The sequence below is a fragment of the Lates calcarifer genome, linkage group LG21, assembly GCF_001640805.2.
Source record: "Lates calcarifer isolate ASB-BC8 linkage group LG21, TLL_Latcal_v3, whole genome shotgun sequence".
NCBI classification, from domain to species: Eukaryota; Metazoa; Chordata; class Actinopteri; family Centropomidae; genus Lates; species Lates calcarifer.
Genome location: NC_066853.1, coordinates 236,678 through 259,473, shown reverse-complemented (window position 1 = coordinate 259,473; position 22,796 = coordinate 236,678). Strand labels below are relative to the sequence as shown.

General features: G+C 45.0%; 2 protein-coding genes across 2 annotated transcripts; both read left to right on the top strand.

Annotated features, from left to right (window-relative positions):
* Positions 1–161: 161 nt before the first annotated feature.
* lrch3 (leucine-rich repeats and calponin homology (CH) domain containing 3) lies at positions 162–17,577 on the top strand. The gene is given in 21 exon segments (XM_018704931.2): positions 162–500; positions 3,946–4,090; positions 4,206–4,332; positions 4,413–4,518; positions 4,604–4,740; positions 4,819–4,928; positions 5,060–5,095; positions 5,097–5,154; positions 5,236–5,338; positions 5,442–5,590; positions 5,693–5,748; positions 6,009–6,054; positions 6,148–6,264; positions 6,402–6,446; positions 6,594–6,647; positions 8,895–8,925; positions 9,002–9,115; positions 9,199–9,293; positions 9,378–9,515; positions 9,604–9,681; positions 15,360–17,577. Coding segments are annotated over 21 exon segments (2,181 nt in total). The 5' UTR covers positions 162–232; the 3' UTR covers positions 15,528–17,577.
* A 2,415-nt stretch (positions 17,578–19,992) lies between these two features.
* On the top strand, positions 19,993–22,679 carry rpl35a (ribosomal protein L35a). Its single transcript, XM_018704936.2, has 5 exons — positions 19,993–20,079; positions 21,177–21,211; positions 21,302–21,454; positions 22,349–22,493; positions 22,588–22,679. The coding sequence occupies exons 2-5, from the start codon at positions 21,201–21,203 to the stop codon at positions 22,609–22,611; spliced, it is 333 nt and encodes a 110-aa protein (XP_018560452.1). The 5' UTR covers positions 19,993–20,079; positions 21,177–21,200; the 3' UTR covers positions 22,612–22,679.
* The last annotated feature ends 117 nt before the right edge of the window (positions 22,680–22,796 follow it).

Here is a 22,796-nt window from a genome sequence, read left to right as displayed (position 1 = left end):
AACTTTCTCATCATGTCAGTTGAGTACCAGTACAAACTAACAGAAGTATCTAAAGTCTGCAGTACTAACAGTAGTACCTGCAGTACTGTGTGCAGTACTAACAGTACTGTGTTTTGTCATCATCTGTTGTCCAGTCGCCTCCTTTCTGAGCGCCGCTCTGCGCATGCTCCGCTCTGAGTTTAGGGTGGGAGAGTTAGCCGTTAGCACGGAGAGCTAACAGCCGGAGTGTGTAATGGCGGCCTCGGTGTTGTTGGGGTCTGCGGACAACACCGGACTCAGCTTCACGGTGGGAGGCAGCGGAGGAGGCGGCGGCGCCGGGAATGTTTTAATCGGGAATAATAATGGACTGGGGCCGGCGGGGCCGGCGCCCTGGAACCGTTCTCTGGACCGGGCGCTGGACGAAGCCTCGGCCACCGGGTGTCTGAACCTCAGCGGCAGGAAGCTGAAGGAGTTCCCCCGGAGCGCCGCCAACCACGACCTGACGGACACCACCAGGGCTGGTGAGTGAGCCGCAGAGCCCGGCGACCGCACATAGGGAGCCGGGCGGGTCTCTACCGGGGCGGGTAGAATAACTTGGAGACAGTTTCTATGTAGTTTACAGCGGGGAAAGTAAAAATCCAACTTTGAGGCTCCGGAGAGGATGAGACGGGAAAACCGTCAGGGCCGGTGTTATGACAAATACTGTACCCCCTGAAAAAGTTCCCCTGTCCTGATTCCTCTGGTTTTATCTGAAGAAAGAGGAAGAAACTCAGACACGTTATAACCAACTCATTAACTTCTATCCAGAACTAACCTGTGGAGTTTAAACACCTGTAAATCTGAATAATCTCAGAGTTCATTAGCAGGAACCAAAACAACGTTAGCTCACCTCGGCTAGTTAGCGCGCTTAAATCACATCATCTTAAACTGTTAAATCAGTTGAAACCTGTGATTTGTGTTGTTTACTGATGTTAAACTGAGGTGAAGAACGGGGGTGGTGTGTGTGTGTGTGTGTGGAGGGGGGGGGTGTTGTGTCATTACACCTGTAGGTTTAATTAGTGGGAGGCGGCTGGTGTAGCATGCTAGCTAACTGACTATCTGATAAAGGTAAACATGCTAAGTCTCTGTGGCGGGTTCGGGTACGCCTGTAGAGCTCGGACCGGGACCGGAACAAGTTTCTGACGTCAGAAACTTGTTGAAAAGGTGAGCACACCTGGATCTGTTTTGTTTAATGACTGTAGAGTGGAGGAGACCAGGTCACCTGTGACAGGTTAAAGAAGATCCTTTTAGTTTAACCTGAAACATCACTATATCGATCAGTGTGGTGCAGGTCCTTCATTCGGACTGCTGTGATCTCTACCAGACTCCAGTGAAAAAAACAGGGATTTAACCAGGAGCTGCTGGAATACCACTGTGTCTGTGTTACTGTGTGACTTTCAGTGGTGGAAGAAGTAATCAGATCCTTTTTTTTCAATGGAGTCTGGTAGTGATATATAGTGATATTTCTTTCTGTTTAGAAAGTCAGATGTTATCAGCAGCTGTCTGTCTCCTCAGTAGGTGTTTTGTTGTTTACCTGAGGAGAGATTTACCTGTTGATGTTGTCCAGGTAGACAGTGAAGGACTTCCTGGCTTGCATGATGTCATTAAACACCTGTCCAATCACAGCAGAGGATGTAGCTGCGTCTGTAGCCTCAGAGGTTTAAGGTCAGACTGAGACAGTGGAGTGTGTCTGATGAGCTGACAGAGCTCAGGATGTGACGGAGGCTCTGGAAACTGGTCCAGGACTGTGTGGTGCTGCAGCCTCAGGCCTCAGCTCTGAGTGAATCAGAGCGATGAGGAGAAGTGGAGCTCAGACGAGTCAGAGGATGATTGACAGGCCCATATCATAGCAGCCACTATATCAGCTGATCAGTGATTGCAGCACAGACATGACGGGGCTGCAGCATCACAATCTAAATAAAATATCAATAGATAATATACAAGTAAAACTGGTTTTAAAAAATCACTTTATATCACTACCAGACTCCATTGACAAAAACAGGGATTTAACCAGGAGCTGCTGGAATACCACTGCCTCCATCTGTTAGTGTGTGTGTGTTACTGTGTGACTTTCAGTGGTGGAAGAAGTAATCAGATACTTTACTGAAGTAAAAGTACCACACAGTAACACAGACACACTAACAGATGGAGGCAGTGGTATTCCTGCAGCTCCTGGTTAAATCCCTGTTTTTTTTCAATGGAGTCTGGTAGAGAGATATAGTGATGTTTGTGGTTAAACAAAGAGGATCTTACTCTCACATTATCTAACTATGTATGTGACACATTTACCACCAGACATTTGGGTTGTTGATATGTTCATTTCAGTTCATCACAGACAGATGATACTGGGTTAAAGCTGGTGTATGGAAGATAACAAGGGTTCAGTAACAGTAACAACATTCCTCCCCCTGCCCTTCATCCATTCATCCTGCTGCAGTGTTCAGGTGGTTCAACAGGTCTGATCGACAGTCAGTTACAGTTACAGTCAGTTACAGTTACAGTCAGATCACAGAGACTGATACTGAGCAGATGAGAGTTGATTCTGAAGAGAGGTGAACTTTTATTTTGGTCACTTAAGGACACTTCCTGTATGTGTGTGTGTGTGTGTGTGTGTGTGTGTGTGTGTGTGTGTGTGTGTGTGTGTGCGTGAGTGTGCGCACACTGCTGCTGTACAGCAGGACGTAGATGTTACCGTGGTGATGTGTACTTCCTGCCGGCCAGGTGTTGGTCCGCTCACAGCTGCTCGGATAAATATAGAGACTGTACATCTACTGACTGTGTGTGTGTGTGTGTGTGTGTGTGTGTGTGTATGTGTATGTGTGTATGTGTGTATGGGGGTGGGGGGGTGGAGCTGATGTGTGAGAGCAGCTCAGAGTGTGATGATGATAACAGCTCAGTCACTGAGTCTGGTTTATTACTGACTGTCTCAGAGTTTACAGACTTATTTTGGCGGGCACACAGAACTAGTAAAAAGTACCAGTAAGTTAATAAAGACAACATTATGATAGGATAACTACAGAGACAGAGCTTTTTATTAAAGAGTAAGATCCTGTTTGTTCAACCAGAAACGTCTCTCTCTCTCTATCTATATATATATATATATATATATATATATATATATATATATACCACTGCCTCCATCTGTTAGTGTGTCTGTGTTACTGTGTGACTTTCAGTGGTGGAAGAAGTAATCAGATACTTTACTGCAGTAAAAGTACCACACAGTAACACAGACACACTAACAGATGGAGGCAGTGGTATTCCAGCAGCTCCTGGTTAAATCCCTGTTTTTGTCAATGGAGTCTGGTAGAGATCACAGCAGTCCGAATGAAGGACCTGCACCACACTGATCGTCCACCAGAGGGCAGCTAACACATCCTGCTGTTGTCCAGATGTTTCAGGTGAAATAGGGTATTTGTAGGGTTAAACTGAGGTGATTGGCTGATCAGTGTGAGTTGTGGTATCCTCCGTCACCATGTCAACCACACACAGGACAATCTGATTGGTTAATGAGTCTGAGGCGAGATGGAGGTTTAGAGGAACAGACGGGCTGTTGTTAGAGGTCTGGTTTCTATTTTCAGACTCAGTCACAAGTTTGTCACAGTGATCACACACACACACACACACACACACACACACACAGCTTGTTTATCATTATGTTGCTGTTGAAGTGTGAAGGAGATTAAATGTAAAAGACAAGAAACTCTGTCATCTCTGATGACAAGCCGCAGCTAACTGTTAGCAGTCACTATACACAGACTGAGAACAGCTGTTAGCCTAGCAGAGGACAACACTGTAACAGGAAGTTTGACATGAGATTTTATTTTGACGCTGAGAGGGAATAAATAAGATCTGAGTTTGAGTTGATTGAATCTTTACAGTCCTCAGGACACCTGATCAATAATCAATACCCCCCTGTGTGTTCAGATCTGTCCCGTAACCGTTTGTCGGAGCTCCCTCTGGAAGTCTGTCTGTTCGTGTCTCTGGAGAGTCTGAACCTGTACCAGAACTGTCTCCGGTCTCTGCCTGACAGTCTGCTCAACCTGCAGGCCCTCACCTACCTGAACCTCAGGTAACACACACACAGAGCTACAACAACTGTGGATCAATCCGCTGCTGAAAATAGATCCAGTGTTTCCTCCTGATTAAAACTACACTGATGCTGACACTGCCCCCCCCCCCCCCAGTCGTAACCAGCTCCCGGTCCTCCCTGTCGTGGTCTGCAGTCTCCCTCTGAAGGTCTTGATCGCCTGTAACAACAAACTGGTTTCTCTCCCGGAGGAGCTGGGTCAGCTGAGACACCTCACCGAGCTGGTCTGTAAACACTACTATCAGTTATTGATCAGTGTGATTGATGGTCAGTTATTGATGGCTGTTTGTACCGCCCCCTACAGGACGTGAGCTGTAATGAGATCCAGACTCTGCCGTCTCAGGTGGGTCAGCTGGAGGCTCTGAGAGACCTGAACATCAGGAGGAACCACCTGGTCAGACTGCCTCCAGGTAAACACACACACACACACACACACAGAGTGAATCCACCTTAAACTTGTCAGTTAAGGTGGACTGATGGGTGTTTGATGTTCAGAGCTGGCGGAGCTTCCTCTGGTGCGTCTGGACTTCTCCTGTAACAAAGTGACGTCCATTCCCGTCTGTTACCGGCGCCTCACACAGCTGCAGACCATCGTCCTCGACAACAACCCCCTACAGACCCCACCTGCACAGGTAAACCTGCGGGGACGTTACCAGACTCCTCTGATTGGGTTTGATGTGGATCACTGAGCTGTGTCTCTGTCTCTGTAGATCTGTATTAAAGGGAAGGTCCACATATTTAAGTACCTGAACCTGGAGGCCAGTAAGACGACCCCTGACCTCCCAGACTACGACAGACGACCTCTGCCCTTCAACTCCTGGTGTGACCTCATCACACACTCGCACATCATCAAACATCACTTAAAACCACGGTCTTCACAGAGAACCTCTCTGTTGAAAGGCTTTTATTGTGAAGCTAACAGGAAGTGCTGACTGTGTCTCTGTGTGTCAGTGTTGATGAGCTGTACCCTGGTCGTCCGTACGGAGCAGCTGGACTCAGGCTTCAACAGCGTCGACAGCGGAGACAAGAGGTGGTCAGGGAACGAGGTCAGACACACACACACACACATCCTCTCCCTACCTCCCAGTTCCTGTCTGTGTGTGACCTCACTTCCTGTCTGTGTTCAGCCCTCAGAGGAGCTGTCAGAGCTGCCACAGAGAGTGGCTGAGATCAGCAGAGACCAGAGACAGAGACCAGGAGGAGGAGGTCCACTGCTGGCTAATGGATCATGTGAGAACACCTGACCACTTCCTGTCTACAGTGAATCACAGAGAACAGCTCGGTTCATCACTGATCGATCTGATTGATTGATGATCTCCTGTCTGTTCTCCAGATGTGGAACTGGAGCAGATTGACTTCATAGACAGCTGTGTGGAGGAGGAGGAGGAGGGGAGGAGTCGAGGAAGAGGAGGAGGAGGAGGAGACAGCAGCAGCCTGAGCTCTCAGTTCATGGCTTACATTGAGAGACGCATCACCAGAGAGGTAGGAGCTCCGCCCACCTCACCTGTCCCGTCAGAGAATTTTATTTTGTAAACTGTGATTTTGTTTTATTTTGTAAACCTGGCTGACTTCCTGTGTGTGCAGGGTTCTCCAGTGAAGAGCAGCTCGTCCAGAACAGAGGACACACGGAGACACAACAGGTAAACACACACAAATCATCACTATCACTCACCTGAGTCACCTGTCTGTCCTCTGACTTCCTGTCTGTCCTCTGACTTCCTGTTTATCCCCTGACTTCCTGTCTGTCTTCTGACTTCCTGTCTGTCTTCTGACTTCCTGTTTGTCCTGACTTCCTGTTTGTCCTGACTTCCTGTTTGTCCTCTGACTTCCTGTCTGTCTCTGACTTCCTGTCTGTCTTCTGACTTCCTGTTTGTCCTCTGACTTCCTGTCTGTCTCTCAGGAGCGTGGTGGATGGAGTCACAGCACCCTCTACCTCCCACAGTCAGGTAACTCCTCCCTCTCCTGTCTCATATCAAACCTCAGTGAATCTAACTCCTGCTGATGACTGACTCCCCCTCTCCCTCTGTCTCCCCCCTCAGAGAGGAGGTGCAGGGTCAGGAGGGGTGGAGAGGGTGAGGAGGGAGGCTCAGCTTGCTGCTCTGAGGTACGACGAGGAGCGACAGAGGAACAGGTCTCTGCAGAGAGACGTTACCAAGGTAACCAATCACACACCTCAGGCCACCAAAATAAAAGTCAATAAAGTTTATTAATCAGAATATTTCCACCTCCCGCTGTTCTTTCACAATAAAAGCCCCTCAGAGAAGACAGACTGACCGTTGTTGTTGTTTTTCAGCATAAAGCAGCTCAGAGTCCAACAAAGTCCAGTCCAGACAGTGAGGTGAGTCCGTCCTCAGGTTTAAACTCTACGTCAGGCTCCTCCCCCTCAGTTTAGACCACACCCCTTCATCACCACACCTGTTCACCTGAAGTCACACCTGTCTGTTACTGTATGTGTTAGTTAATGTGTGTGTGTGTGTGTGTTCAGACTGTCTACCCCTCCAGACGCTCCACCCATACCGATGACTCCGCCCTCTTCATGGTAAGAGTTTGGCCCCGCCCCCATAACAGAAACTACTAACTGGCCTTCAAAATAAAAGCTTCTGTAAAAGCTTCCTCCTCAGTCCAGAACAAACTGACATGAATCATTCAGATTAAAGTTTCAGAAATGACAGAGTGCACCTGTCAACAGACACTTTATTTCCTGTGGCTCTTTCACAATAAAAGCTGTACCCACCCAGCTGTAGCTTCGACTCGCTCTGTTACATGTGTAAAATCTGAATTTAAATTGAGACCCAATGGACAGAGACAGTCTAACATGTTGGAAAGTCAAGGACAAAAAGGTGAAATAAAGTCTTAGTTTATTTTGTCTCTCTGGATAAGATAAAGAAGCTGCTACATCTGGAACCAGGAAGTCTGTTAGCATGTTAGCATGTTAGCTCTTCCTGTTCCCTCGTCCCAGAGTCAGTGTGTTTCTGGTTAAATGTCTGAAATAAGGTCTGTGGTTTTAACACAAGCTCAAGACATTTTCAGGTTTGATTCTCGGACATAAAATGGGTCAGTAAATCCCCCACTCCTGATTTGAGCTTAGTGTCTAAAAAGGCGGTTGCTAACGAGTGTCTAAATGAGACTACAGAGGTTGTCGGGGACGTTAACATGAAAACCCATCTACTCACCAGTCCACCTTTACAGCCTCGTTGTGTTTCTACTCACGCTCTTTCAAACTCTCACTAACTTTCTAAGAAGAAAGGCTTTTGTAGAAGAGCTCAGAGCTAAATGAAATGTTGGTCTGAATGATTCTGGTCTCTGTACCTGGACGGTTTTAATCAGCATGTGACTCAGCATGAACACACCTGTCCTGCTGTCACTCAGTCATCTACCTGTCCCTCATCATCTTGTCATTACAGCCCTCCTCCTCCTTCTCCCTCACTCGTTCACTCCTCAGTGCAGAAATATTTAAACTAAGAACAAATCAGAGAATTACAGGTGTGAAATGTGACTGTAGAGACAGTAACAGGTGAGACAGGTGAGAACGGTCTGTAGTTGTGACTGTGGGATGTGAATGGTTGTGTCTCTGTGATAGACTGGCCACATTGGCTGAAATATGAGACAATATTTTCCCCTTGTCTTGTATTTTAAGATGAGAAAACTATGTTTCCATTCATTACAACAGATTTAGTTTTAAAAGGAGCGAGTACCAGTCTAACTACAGTGTGTCAGAGTGTTGCATTGTGGGTTGTTTGGAGCCATATTGTGTTGCTAGGCTAACAGGTGAGTCAGCCTTTAAAGTGTTTGTTTAGTTCAGTTTAAGTCTGGCACAGTGTTAACAGTCAGAGGAAACACTGGTGATGCATTGTTAGACCTTCATTCATGTTCAGACTGAAAGATTAGATTATATCTGTATCAGACCTGGTCTGTCTGTAAACATCTGAACATGTTAACAACAGTGTCTCTGTCTCATCAGACTGTGACATCAGTAATAATCAGATCATTAACTCTGTTCTTCTCTCCTCCGTCTTCAACCATCTACTTTATTTATCTCTTTATGTTTCAACATGTTTTTCTATTTCTCTCCATTTTCACTTTGTCTTTGTTTATTCTTCTTTTTACCTCCTTCTCTCGCCTCCTCTCTCTTCCTCTCTCTCCTTCTCTCTCCTCTCTCCTCTCCTCCTCTCTCCTTCTCTCTCCTCCTCTCCTCTCTCTCCTCCTCTCTCCTCTCCTCCTCTCCTCCTCTCTCTCCTCTCTCCTCCTCCTCCCGTTTCTCTGTTGAGCTTCATCTCTTCTCCTTTGGTTGTTTTTCCGTCTCTTCCTGTCTGTCAGTCTGTGGCTGCAGTGTCTGTAGACGGCTGTCGCTCTCATTCCTCTGCCAGCTCCACCTCCTGTCTGCTGCAGTTACTGCACCCTGCTGCTGCTTCTGTCTGTTTACATGTTCACTGCTCACACTGTCAGGTGTGTTCAGGTGTGTTCAGGTGTGTTCAGGTGTGTTCAGGTGTGTTCAGCTGTGTTCAGGTGTGTTCAGGTGTGTTCACCCGTGTTCAGGTGTGTTCAGCTGTGTTCAGGTGTGTTCAGGTGTGTTCACCCGTGTTCAGGTGTGTTCAGGTGTGTTCACCCGTGTTCAGGTGTGTTCAGCTGTGTTCAGGTGTGTTCAGGTGTGTTCACGTGTTCAGGTGTGTTCAGGTGTGTTCAGCTGTGATCAGCTGTGATCAGCTGTGTTCAGCTGTGATCCGTTGTGTTCAGGTGTGTTCAGGTGTGATCAGGTGTATAACTATGGTGTGTTGTGTCTCTGCAGGGAGAGGACCGAGCAGCTCTTTCTCCAACAAGTAAGGAAACAGAAATATGACCCAGATATTCAGGTGTTACTGACTGACTCTGAGTGATTGTGGGTTTTTCTTCCAGCCAATCACTCGCCTTCTTACCCCAGCTCAGGGGGCGGGGCCTCCTGTCGCACCGCCAGCCTCAGGCCAGAGAGTTTCCTGTTTCGTCTTGGCCAGAAAGAAGAGAAGAGGAAAGGTGAGAAACCACCCAACCTCCTCTCAGGTGTTTGATCTCCACCTGTCGCTGACTCCTGCTGCTGTTCCCTCTCTGTCCTACAGGTGACGCTGCTGCTGCTCCTCAGAGCCAGGAGGAGGCTCCTGCCGCTCCTCCTCTGGTCGGAGAAGACGCTGAGCTGGTGGAGCAGCTCAGAAAGGTTCGTACCTGTTCACACCTGAGATCACGTGACCCTCAGAGACTGAATCACATGCATTAACCTCCGTTCGTCTGCTTCCTCCAGAACATCGAGGCTCGTCTCAAAGTGTCGCTGCCAAGCGACCTGGGGGCAGCACTGACAGACGGGGTGGTGCTGTGTCACCTGGCCAATCACGTGAGACCACGGTCCGTCCCCAGCATCCACGTTCCCTCCCCCGCTGTGGTGAGCATGGTTCTTCAAATCATTGTAACACACTGAGATCTAACAATAATAACATGAGGGACTGATGGCTCCTCTCTGTGTCCTGCAGCCTAAACTCACCATGGCCAAATGTCGACGAAATGTAGAGAACTTCCTGGAGGCGTGTCGCAGGATCGGAGTCCCACAGGTAACTCTCATACAGGTGTACGAACTAACTGACATGAATGACTGAAGCTGAATCCACACGTCCATCATCTGGACCTCAGTCATGATTTTTCAATGGAGATAATGCAACTTCTTCCTCTTGTAACCCAGACTAACATCTCTCCTAATGGTACTGATGTCAAAAATTCATAAAGATAATGGTAAATTTGGTAAATTACTTTTGAAAAAGTTGGGGGTCATTTGAGAACGAGACAGTTGTTGAATAAACTTCTAGATCTGAGATCTAGTCCTGTTTGTTCTGAGCTGATACTACAGTAATTCATCTTTTTACCAGAATCAAAAACTGAGCAAAATCCGATACAAAGCCAAGTTTAGAAAGAGATCACATCAATAAACTTGAGCAGGTCCATTATTATACTCCAGGTTCATTATTTTATACAGTTTAATCCTTCATCTGTAAAAACCTACGTTACCCTGCGTCAGGCCGAGCCCTCAACAACCATATTTATTAACTGTTTATCAGCTGACGTTACCTTCATAAATCCACTCAGGTAAACATCAGTTTAACAAGGTTATAAACAGTATATAAACACGTTCCTCACTGTCCTTAGCTTTAGCTATAGCAACTCAAAGCTGTTCTAACTCATACATTAGTTTTAAAGGAACTTTAATCACTGGGTAACTTAGTTCACAGTCAACACAAACATTTTAAACTTTAATGATTCAGTTCAGTTTAAATGATACTGACTGATCGTGACTGAAAACAAGTTCATAGTGTTAGAAATGAACCATCTGCCCAGAATCACAGCTGTCACAGTTGTTGAGCTCAGAAAGATCCAAGTCTGAAAAACTGTCAGAGAAAATGATTCAGTGTGGTCTGGTGAGAGTCCAGCTATTCCCAGGTCTAAGTCCAAGTCTTTGGATGTTTGGATTCTGTCTGAATGAACAGATGGCCGAGTGGTTTTTGAACTGTCTTGTTAAAGGAAGGAACTAAAAGGAGTGGACAGTGATGTCACAGTGTCACCAAATTCACAATGAAACAGGTTTTTATTCCTGATGCGACATCACTGTCTGCTCCTCTTTCAGCTGCCTCTCCTCCACTAACCGCTTTCTCTCTTCTCTTTCATCTTCCCACCTTTCATTAACCCTTGTTTATTCTGTCCATCTCACTCCTTTGTCGTCTCACTCTTGCTCCTCCACCGTGTCCATCTCACCCCGACACAAACCCTCAGGACAGTCTTTGTTCAGTGGGGGAGGTCCTGGAGGGGAAAGGAGGCGGGGTTTATGGGACGGTCGGTGAGTTGCTCTCCATGGCCCCGCCCCTGACCAGTCCCTCCCCTCGGGTCCAGTTGGCCGGCTTCGCCCTCTTCTACCTGTCCGTCATGTCAGTGCTGTGTGCCATCTACGTACACCTGGCACCACATGTCTGAGCCCGACCTGAGCACAAAACATCCAGAAACTGCACAGATCCACAAACAATAACTCGTCCTATCTTCCCCAAACATATCTCAGCACAACAAAATAACTAACACAGTAAGAGTCGCAGCACAAAACCTAAAGGAGTAGTTCAACATTTTGTGGTTACTCTTACTTAGTACACAAACTGGAGGCAGGGGGAATCAGGTAGTCCTGCTCTGTAGATCATCCACCCGTTGTCTGTGGCTTACTCAGGACTTCTGTGAGTTAGCCCAGATTCTCTAGTGCTCCTTGGTCAGGGTATTAGTTATTCAGTCCCTCCAAGGGGAGGCTTCCAGGACTCATCCTGATCAGATGCCCAAACCACCTTTACTGACTCTTCCAGTCTCCTTCTTTATGTCTGAGCCCCTCACTCTGAGTCCAGCCATACTTTAAAGGGAACAGATGTCAACCATTTGTATCTGATATATCATCCGTGACTGTAGGGAGTTGGAGGATGAATTGTTCTAAGGTTTCTGCTGCTTATCCAGGACCAGGTCAAGATGGCAGCAGGATAACTAATAGCCCACATGTCCTTCTCCCCTACTTCTTTGGAGGATCCGAAAAACCTTCCCGGACCAGATGGGATAGATCATCCCTCCTGGTTATCTGAGTTTAATGTGCCCTGAAGGCCTACAGGCCTCAGGTCTACCCTGAGATCCTCTCAGTTGGATGTACCTGGAAAACCAGAAGTTCCCTCTCGATGTCTGTCTTTAACCTGAAAGGAAAAATAATCCTGTTGAGCTGTGTGCTCATTCTTTGTGTACAGATGTACATCACTACCCATAGTTTGTGACAGTAGGTGATGGTACATGTTGAACTTTTCATCACAATAGTACAGTACAATGTTTGCATAACTTCCAACACCTCCCCAGTTCACCTGTCAGCTCTACCTTAGTCTTACTCCTGAGGTATTTGAAGTCCTTCATCATGGCCTCAGACTTTGAGATGCTGAATCTCAACCCTGCTGCTTCACAATCCTCTAAAGAAGCCAGAACCTTGCTCTTGAAAACTGCTCCTTTCAACACTTCCAAAGCTCGCTATCTGACATGGTGTGTCTTGTTCATTAACTACCCTAGTTCCAGACCTCTGAACTTCACCTGACGTTTCCAGTTTGCTCAGTGATTCCTGTAGGTCTGCAGGTGTGACGGCTGTTTCCCTGGTTGGGAAAACATTGGAGACAGTCAGAGTGGTGGTGGGGTTTGGAATGGGGTCATCATCTGCTTGTGCCAAAACTACAAAAACGAGCAAGAAAATGGCCTCAGTTGTCGATGAGATAGAGACAACTAAGTGGATCATTGTATTGCCAGGACCAGACTACAGGATAGTTTTGTCTTTCAAGATATTTATATGAAGTGATTAAAAGTTAAATTCTTGCTGTGACTTGACTGAGTGATCTCGACTAATGATATAGATGGGAAAGATAAGTCATTTACTTACAGGTTTAGCACTATCATTACCTGTGCAAAGACTTCTGGTCCAAGTTTTTCCAGAGAAAAAGTGCTCCAAACACTCTTTGACAACATCTTCTGGTATGTTGGACCCATGTTCAGAGCATGTTGCTAGGCCCTGTGGTCAGGGTTTGGTAAAATCAGATTAACTTATAAAATTTAAACCCTTTCACTTTCCTTGTTGAGTCTGTACTGATGATCATTTACAAATCAAATCACTTAAGCCTTTAAGTTGTAAAATCCCTAAACTGTCTAAACTGCAGAGGCAACACAGCTTTGACTTGAATAAAATTGAGTCCTGACCTCATTTGGACCTAAGCCCTCTGACTTGGTATGACTTGACTTGTTATCCCCAAATATTCCTAATGTTCCTGAGTTCCAACAGGTAAGCTTTGAATCAGTCCAACAGCACCCACGTTTCAAATAATGATTTCTTTTGGACTCAAAGCACAATGTTTAAGACTTGGACTTGGACCTGGAAAGAGTTGTTCTTGACTCAGGATTTGTTAACCTTGACATTTGACTTGGATTTGACACAAGTTTATTTGGGACTTGTTGGCCTTTACCTGGCTTTGACTTGAGACTTGAGTTGACAAACCAAGCTTTGCCTCGCCTCCGATAAATTTACCGTATGTCTGTTACCTCTGCGGGTCTGAGATTCTTTGAAGCCATAGAGGATCACGTGATCCCTCAGGTGAAGTCAAAACTTGACAATCCCCAACGTTGGAGGTTTACCTTGAAGCCTGTTACCTGTCTATTGAAACTCCGCCCCCCGTGCCTTATGTTTGGCTGCCTGTCTGAGTGTGTTTTTTAGTACTGTTTTTACTGTTTGTAAAGTGCTTCAGAGCTCTTGCCCCCCCCCCCCCCCCGCCTCTGGAGGCCCCCAGTGTCAGAAACCTGCTGCACTGTGTGTCCCTGTTTGCTGGAGAAGAAGCTTTGTGCACCAAAAATCAGTGTTTTCCACTCATGGTCTTCCTCTCTGTGATACCAACAGTGTTTTACCAACTCAGCTGATTCATCATTAATAGAAATAACTTCAACACAGAGCAAATGTCCCTTCACTATAGGGTGAAGTGCTGAAACCTGAGCATAAGAACCTTTCAGTGTTGGCAGGTCAGGGTCTCTCCGAGCCCTTCAAACCACTACAGGAACTCAGCAACCCAAGATGTGTCCATTATTGTTGGTTCTACTTTTGTTTCCACTGTTTTTACTCACTGTGGAGACGAGTTCCTGGAAATAAATCGGGACACTGCTCAGGAGGTGATACTAATACAAACACAACAACTGGAAACCTTTCACTGCTGCGTCTGATTGGAGCAGGAACTCCAAACCTTTACAACAAAAGAACAGTAGAGAACACTTGGAGGACACGTGTCCAGGAGAGTTTTAAAACATCAAACAAGATGGTAAAAAACAAAGGAAATGACTGGATTGTACTGGAGGTTGTTTTGAGTCAGTCAGTCTTGTGTTTAAGTCTGTTTCCTGTTTGAGTTCTGTGGTTTACTCTCCAGCGTTTTGGGTAGAACTTTGGTTTGGTCTTGATGAAGCGCTGCACAGATGGTTAGTTGAGTTCAGGGTTAGAGAGCCCACTTCACCTGGTGTTGAGACAAGAGGAAAGAAACCATGTAATAACCCTGATCCCTGAAGTATTTCGGTTTAGGGAAGCCATATTGTGGGATACAAGTCAGACTCTTAAAACTCAGACTCCACTCTTTATGTCGGTAACTATATAATATATGTATAACCATGAGGTTTAACAAGAAACCATACCTCCAGTGTGACCTGTTTCCTGACAAAGGCTCAACTCAAACCAATAGGGAACCAGACTTTGAGAGAACACCAAGTCCAGTGATCCGAGACCTTCAGTACGTCATCATTTTTATTCATGGTCTGATCAAATGTATTTCTAAACCAGCAGAAACACTAGAAGAACTCAGAAGGTTCTGAGAAGAACCAGGTTTCAGTTCCTGCAGTGGAGAGGGACTCTGAGTGTCCTCTGGGACTTGGACTCGGATGTTGTCCTTCAAACCACTAAATATGATCAGCTGTAATTCAGCCCTGAACTGGTTTTACTGGGTCCAGCTTCATTGTTGTTAGGAATAGAAAGCCAGAGGTTGGAAATGAAAGAAAAATATTAAAACTTGACTTTAGTCCTGATGGCGCTTGTTTTTTATAGGAGATGAAGAGTGAGGATGATGATGTGTTGGAGTGTTTTTTAACGGACTGTATGACTGGAGAATGATTTTCCCTTTGAACCCCGTTAATAAAATCAACTAAAGCATCGTGACTCAACTGTGTCTCTTTAACACCTGGAATGTTTTTATAACTGGTTTTATTTTGGTAGTTTAGTCCCTCAGTAATAATCAGACTGTAGTCACATGATCAGGTCCTGATCACATGATCTCCCTTCTCTGACCAATCAGATCCAACTTAAACTTTTAACTTTCGACTTTAGAGTCTTGGTTGGTCACATCATAAAAATAGTTGTGTATTTTGACAGCTAGCACTTGGTTTGCTGATGAAGACCATGATATGCTATTGAAATATCTGGAAAAGCTGATATTGATTCTTTCTTCTTGTCCAGACTGAACTTTATCTGTTTCTCACCTTTTCTTTCCTCCATCAGTTCTCATTATTTTTTTATCATTTTAAGTTGATGTTGCTCCTGTTTTATCCTTCGTTGCCATGGTTACAGTTATTTTATCCATTCATTTAATTTACCATCCGTTGACCCCCCCTCTCTGTTGTGTTTTCTTTTTCCCCACCTGTTTGTCTTCTTCTGTGGTGTCTGTAGAGTCAGTTGTGTCTTCCTCTTCACATCCTCGAAGAGCGAGGGCTCCCCCAAGTGGCCGGAACCGTCAGCGCCCTGCTCGACCTGGCCCCGCCCCGACACCCCATCACCACAACAACCGCCACATCATCATCATCATCAACCACACCTGGACCCTCCGTCACCATGTAGACAACGCTAACACCACCACCACACGTGCTCAGTCAGCCTCAGGAAACCAACAACCGTACAAGTTTTAGATAAAAACCTCGAGAACATGAGGTTGGCGTCTGATGGAGACGTGAACAGAGCTGAACAACAAAATCACAGTGACGCTAGCTCAGTTTTTATCTCAGAATGATCAAACTTTAAATAAATGAAAGTCTCAGAGACATGGGTGAGTGTTTAGACGAACAAACAAATTAATGCTAACTGTTAGCATCAACATTAACTGACTCTTCTGGGTCTGGTTGAAAATTAAATCACCTTCTTACAGGTGATATTAGATCTCATTTACAGTCTTGTTTTTTATTTGTTTTTTTCTTACATTGTGATTGGCTGAGCTGCCAGTCATTTTAACACTGTTACAGACCAATGTGGAGGTTTTTATTTTTCTGCTATTTCTATCTGACAATACTGATCATTTAATTTTATTTAACTTAAATATTTATGGTTCTATAGAGGAATGAGGTGAGAGAACACGTTTCCAACGTGGTCTTAAGACTTTGACAAAACAAAACTATAACTTCGACTTATCCACACCCAAAACCAAATCACCAAACATTTCACTAATGAACTGTCTCCATAAATAAACCCTGACTAAGTGAGTTTGCACATGAAGCTAATGAAGCTAAATGCCAATCGCTAACTATAGCTAACGTAGATGCACATTTGTTAGTTTAAAAATGACACTAATGTAGCTCGCTGCTAAGAATAGCCAACACCATTTTAGTTGGTTTGGAACTGACGCTAACACAGCTAGCTAACATTTATCTACTGTTGGAGTTGATTGCAGCAGTGGTAATGAAGATTCTTTATGCACACGCAGCTAAATGCTAACAGCAGTCAACATAAAACAGTAGCTGGTTGCACACTGCTAATTTGAATTTATAATGAGTCCAGTTGGTTTAGAGGTTAAGCTAAAACAGCTAGCTGTAAACATAGCTAACATTAGTTTGAAGTTGAAGCTTATGTACCTGACGTCTAATGGTAGTTTAGATTGATTAAGCTAGTAACTGCTAGCTAACATAGATAAAAGTACTGATAGCAAAAAAACATTAGTTGGTTTGAAAACTTTCACTGCTAATGTTAGTTACCATTATGAGTCTAGTCAGTCCATAATTACTTAAGTTTACATCTCATATTTAAAATTCTAACATTCTCTTGGTATGAGGCTAATGTGGCATCATGCTAACACTGGTTAATATGGATAAAGTCAGTTTGTAGATTTCACTAACGCTGCAGATTAAAGATAAAGATAGAGAATAGACGTACAGTAGTTAGCTGAGACTGTTAGCTGTTAGAAACTGTTAACTGTCTAGCTGACACTAAGGTTAGCTATAAAGTAGCTAACAATAATTAGGCATTAGCCAACATTAAATGACTTCAGAGAGGTTTGAAGCTATTGTAGCTCAGTGCTAATGCTAGCTACCATGTTGCTGTAATTGGTTGAGTCTTCAGCTCTGTTTTTCGTCTCCATCTCATTCAGACTTTATCATTTTTTAACGTTTAACGAGGCAGAAATTAGTTATTTCCTCAGTCTTTCTGGTTTGAGGTCGATCTGACGGACGTTAAACCCTGAGCCCTGACTCGGAGGCTCGTCAGCGTCCACAACAGACGGACGTCTTTGTTTTTACTTTGCACCCTGTCGTTGATATTTTACTGTTTTTATTTTGTACCTTTCTGAGCTCTGACGGAGGTTTGTAGTTTCAGGTTGGACAGATGTTAGCAGCTGTTCGAGACTCTGTCACCTCCTGATCGATTGTCCACGTGATCAGGACCTTCATCAATAACCTGTTCACTGACTGGATCAGACTCTGATAAATACGATAGTCACCTCAGATTTTACCTGAACTGTATCAGTCCTGATGTGATTGGTCGAGGTTGATCAGGTGGTGACGTTGTCTCCTCACCTCGTCCTCCTCGTGTTTGTGTTGCATGCTGGGACAGTTTTCATGTTGAACAGGTGACTTGGATCCTCCTGACCTGACACTAAAACACTGTGAGGACGAGTCCAGGTTCAGTCTGCAGTCACTCTCTTTTCTTCATCAGATGTATGTGTACAAATATATCCTGTAAATATATATACACACACACACACACATATGTGTGTGTGTGTGTGTGGTATATATATATATATATATATATATATATATTATATATATATATATATATATACATACATACATACATATGAGGCTGAAACATCTGTGTTGCCATGACGACACACAGAGCATCATGGACGCTCAGACAGACAGTCAAATGAAGAGAAACAGTTTTAAGTGCGTCACCTGTGACCACGCCCATCAGTGATGTCACAGCATCCTGCTCTGCTGGTTTTAAGGGAGCAGTTCATCCAAAAACACGTGGAGTGGTCTCTTCCTGTCACGGCCGTGGAGTCACATAACACACCTGAGTTTACAGTTAAAACCTGAGGAAACGATCATGTTAGAAAATAAATTCTGTGCTGGATCATGTTTACAGACACTTCCTGGTTCTGTGTTTACCTGTTTCCTTCCTCTGATCAGTATCTGAGTCTATATCTGATCAATAATTGATCAGTAACGTGTGAAACAGTCTGAACTCCGCTGACTGGACAGAGGAGAGAACGACTTCACTCTTTCATTTTTTTTTTTGTTTTGTTTTGTTTTTCTGAGCTCGTGCTGCGTTCGGGCAACGTGGGACAAGAGTTTCAGTTTGTCCCTGTTTCCCCTGAACGCAGCATCAGACCTTCAGTTTCAGCCTGAAACACTGGGACCAAACTCAGATCATTTCTCCCAGGCTTGGCCCCGCCCCCCTCAAGAGCTCTCCACCAATCAGAGGCTGTAGACTTCACCTGAGCTCAGAGGGAACAGGATGAGGTCTGTAGTGATGTGAACTTCCTGTGAGCCTGGACTCAGGACTGCAGCCTCCTGGTGCTGCGACAGGTGTGCTGTCCAATCCCGTGTCTCTGTCCTGACGGACAGGTGAGCAGGTGGTTTTCAACTTTGTACAGTTTTCTGTTTTTCTTCTTCATGTGTTTCTCCTGCGGCGGTGACGGGTCATGTGACGGTGGTGATGGGTCATGTGACGGGGGGGTTGTTGTGGATTTAAAGGACATTCCACCGTTTTTTAAAGGAGGACAAAGACACAGTTTTTAAGTTTTACATTTTTTCACTCAGTTTTATTTTTTCTGACAAACTGTATAAAAGATTTGAACACAGCTGTATGAAGAGTTGAGTTTAAAGTGCATTAAATAAATATTTTAATTTGACTTGTCTCACTGGTGTCGGTCCAACAGGTCCAGGTCCAGTCAGAGCTGGATCCACAGTCTGTTAGTAAGCAGTGATTACACTGATGAGTCTGTTTGTTACGCCGCCACCTCCTGGTTCACCTTAGAATCAGAACAGGATCAAAATAAACTGATGTGTCCTCTTACAGGGACATAACACTTCATGTTACTAAACTCAGACCTGTTGTCCTTGTTATCTAGTTTTAACAAAATCACAACAACAGTGAAAACAAGATGGCGTCTCAGAGGAACAAACCTGATCAGAGTTTCTGGTTGAAATGTGTTTTCTGCTCAGTAACATCAGTCGCTCACATCTGATGTTTCTTCATCATTTCACTGAGACAATGAGAAACCTCCAACAATCTGTCTGTCTGTCTTCCTGTTCAGAGACCTGGTTTAGGTTTAACACTGATAAAACAGCAGGAGTCATTAAAGCTGAGACAGAAGCAACTCTGAGGACTCAGGAGGTTCATGATCAATCATCCTGCAACTTAAAAAGATAAACTGGTTTAACAGTAGGAAACATTTACATTTTGTTTCTCACTAATCAAACAATGTGTGACAGAGCAGATTAAAGTGGCGTTAAAGACATGTTGTATATTTAAATAAGAATTTCTGTGACCTAGAAAACATGAGCGCCTCCTGCTGTCTGTTTATCTCTATGTTGATGTTATGTAGTGTGTTATAAATAATAAAGAATTAAATCATAAAAAATTATAATATATAAAATAATAAAAGTCTCTGATATAAAACATTCTAACATGTTGTGTTTTATTAAAGTTCAACACAAGATATAATGTTAACTTTTAAACTTTTTATTCAACATTAGTCTAAAATAAACTGAAACTAAACTAAATTTAAGTCACACCTGAATAAAACTGATAGTAATAATAATTATAATAATAATTATATTAGAATTACAGAGAAAAATGAAACAAATGTAACTAAAGATGTATCATTTTTATATGGAGGTTGATATGGAGCAGCTGAGCGCTGCGGGCTGCGCCTTTAACTCAATAAAAGCTGTTGATAATGATAATAATGGTTAATAAATCCGATCAATTCGTTTAATAAATGGAATAAAGTCTGAATAAAAACTAAAACGTGATTTTCAGTCAAAACAACGTGAGATTATTTAAAGGTAAAAGTGAAATGACTGTTTTTGATCAGGCAACTCCGCGGACACCTCTCGGAGTGATAATTACCCAGCATGCCTCTGGGCCGGTCTTTCCCTCCATCTTCCCCGTAGTGAAGGTAAGAGCTCCAACATGTCGGACTCTAATTTCTCTTTTAATCTTTAATCGTCTTTGTTTTTCTCACCGATCTCCAGCGGCGGGAAACGGACACCGTGTCCTGCGCTCACCGGCCGCGCGCGGTCTGTGCTGGCCGCGTGATGGCGGAGATTGGGTGTGGATTGAGCTAATAGCGGCTAACGGAGCCGGGAGGAGTCCGGGCTGAGGAGCTGTAGTCCGGGGTGGACTCAGCTCCATGTCCCGGGTCCTTGCGGACCGGAGCCCGGGGACAGGTTCAGATAAGGACGATGGTTCGATCCGGTCTTCCCGGTGTCAGTGTGTCACCGGGGCTCCTCCGTTTGTCTAGTGTTTATGTTAGTGTTAGCAGTTAGCATGTTAGCATTAGAACACACCGAGGAGCGGGTGCAGGTCTCCGGTGAGAGTCTGATCCTGGACCCGGTTCAGGCTGCAGTGATCGGACCGAGCTGCAGCTCAGTGGGACACGTTAACAGTGACGTCAGAACCGGTTCTCCGAGCCCGAGTCAGTTACTTGAAGTCTGACGAGTCTGGACAGGTGTTAAACCAGGACCTGTAGACCATCATGTTCTGTCAGATCAATAACATCTGTGATCGATCTGATCAATAATACATCAGAGAACAGGTGGAGGCCCTGATCAGTCTGTAGCAGGAAGTGAACATCAGGTCTGTATCACTTCCTGTTCACTTAAACCCTCCAGACTGGGTCTGTGGTCCAGGTCCAGACCGAGTCAGGTGTCTGTGACTCCTTCACCTGTGAGCTGAGTCCAGACTGTGACTGTTGCTGCAGCTCAGGTGTTTCCAGGTGTTGCTGTGAAGTCAGTCATCAGACGTCTTTGTGTCCAAATGAAGCCACGTCGCTGAGGACTGTACCTGTAGACAGGTGTTCTCAGGTGTGACCTGTTGAGTTTTGTCCTGGTCTGGATCTGATTCAGGTTTTGTTGTTGTCAGTATCCAGTTGTGTCTAGGTTCAGATCTGTCAGATCAGTGTTTACCTGTGACTCGCCTACAGGTGTGCGGTCAGTCAGGTGGTCACATGACTCTGTTTCCTGTCGTTAATGTTTTTGTTTTTTTATTTTCCAGGTGAATTAATCAGACGACTCGACGATGCCTGGAAGGTAAGACCTCTAACACTGACTCACCTGTGAATGCTCAGCTCACCTGTGGGCTCAGACAGGTACCTGACCCCTGACCTCTGATTCCTCCAGACTGTGGAGTAAGGCCATCTTCACTGGCTACAAACGTGGCCTGAGGAACCAGCGTGAACACACGGCTCTGCTGAAGCTGGAGGGCTGCTACACCCGCGACGAGGTCGACTTCTACCTGGGCAAACGCTGCGCCTACGTCTACAAGGCCAAGAAGTAAGACGCCTCACCTGAACCTCACCTGTAACTCAGATTAGCTGTGGGTGATTTAGCCTTAAACATAACATCACAATATTTCATGGTAATTTGCGATAATGATTCACCAGCTAACGAGCTAACGCTAGCTGAGCGTTCTGTCAGCTGCAGCGTTGATGGAGCAGGTGGATGTTCAGGGTTCTGGGTCGTCTGTGAGACGCAGCTGATCTGAAGGTTGAACTCTTAACTCTAAAATCCTGAGTCTGGTTTCTCTGTCTGAAGCTCTGACCCTGAACGCACCACAGTCACATGAACATCAGAACAAGGTTTCAGCTGAATATCTGGTTCTGCTCGAGGTTTCTGCCTCTTAAAGGAAGTTTTCCTCTCCACTGTCTCCTAGTGCTGCTCATGGTGGATCTGTTGGGTCTCTCTCTGTAAATACCTGTCTTAAAGAGTACGTCTAGACCTGCTCTATATGAAAAGTGCCTTGAGATGACTGTTGTTGTGATATGGCGCTATATAAATAAAATTGAATTGAATTGAATATAGAGTATAGGATTGTTGTTACCATAACAACAGCACATCCCCTCTCTCTCTCTCTCTCTCTCTCTCTCTCTCTCTCTCTCTCTCTCTCTCTGAAACTGATTTTGAATCAGTTGAAGCAGATTAAAGATCACAGCCTCAGTTAATGTCAGTGTTCAGACGTTTATAATCCGATCAGTCTGATCAATATCTGATCGATATCTGATTGGTCTGACCTCAGCATCTGATTCACTGTTTATTTCCACCTCTCTGCTGATTGGTTGACTCGCCCACCACATGACAGAAGCGTGTTGAACCAGGAGGTGATGGTAACCATAGTAACAGTAACTGTGTGTATAAATGACCCCCCCCTCTCTCTCTGCCCCCCCACAGGAACACAGTGACCCCCGGGGGGAAGCCCAATAAGACCAGAGTGATCTGGGGGAAGGTGACCCGGGCTCATGGGAACAGCGGGATGGTCCGAGCCAAGTTCAGCAGCAACCTGCCCGCCAAGGCCATCGGACACCGGATCAGAGTGGTGAGTCCTGATCTGGATCCGATCCCCTCAGATCTGATGTTACAGATCATGCTTTTATTGTGGCGGTGTGTGACGGGGACTTCCTGTGTTTCAGATGCTGTATCCGTCTCGAGTGTGACGAGGACTCGTCGTCTCTGATGTCGATGTTTGTACAGAAACAATAAAATGATTTGGTTCAGACCCGAACCTCTGAGTCCACGAGTCTTTATTGTTCATGTACCTGTAGCTGATCAGCTCATTGATCCATTGATCGATTGATCAGTGATGATTTAATCCATCACAACCTCACATTACACTGTAAAA

Excerpts from the sequence above, each read along its gene's own strand:
- rpl35a (XM_018704936.2), top strand. Across the intron at positions 21,455-22,348 it reads TACGTCTACAAGGCCAAGAA|GAACACAGTGACCCCCGGGG; the intron begins GTAAGACGCCTC and ends GCCCCCCCACAG. Across the intron at positions 22,494-22,587 it reads TCGGACACCGGATCAGAGTG|ATGCTGTATCCGTCTCGAGT; the intron begins GTGAGTCCTGAT and ends CCTGTGTTTCAG.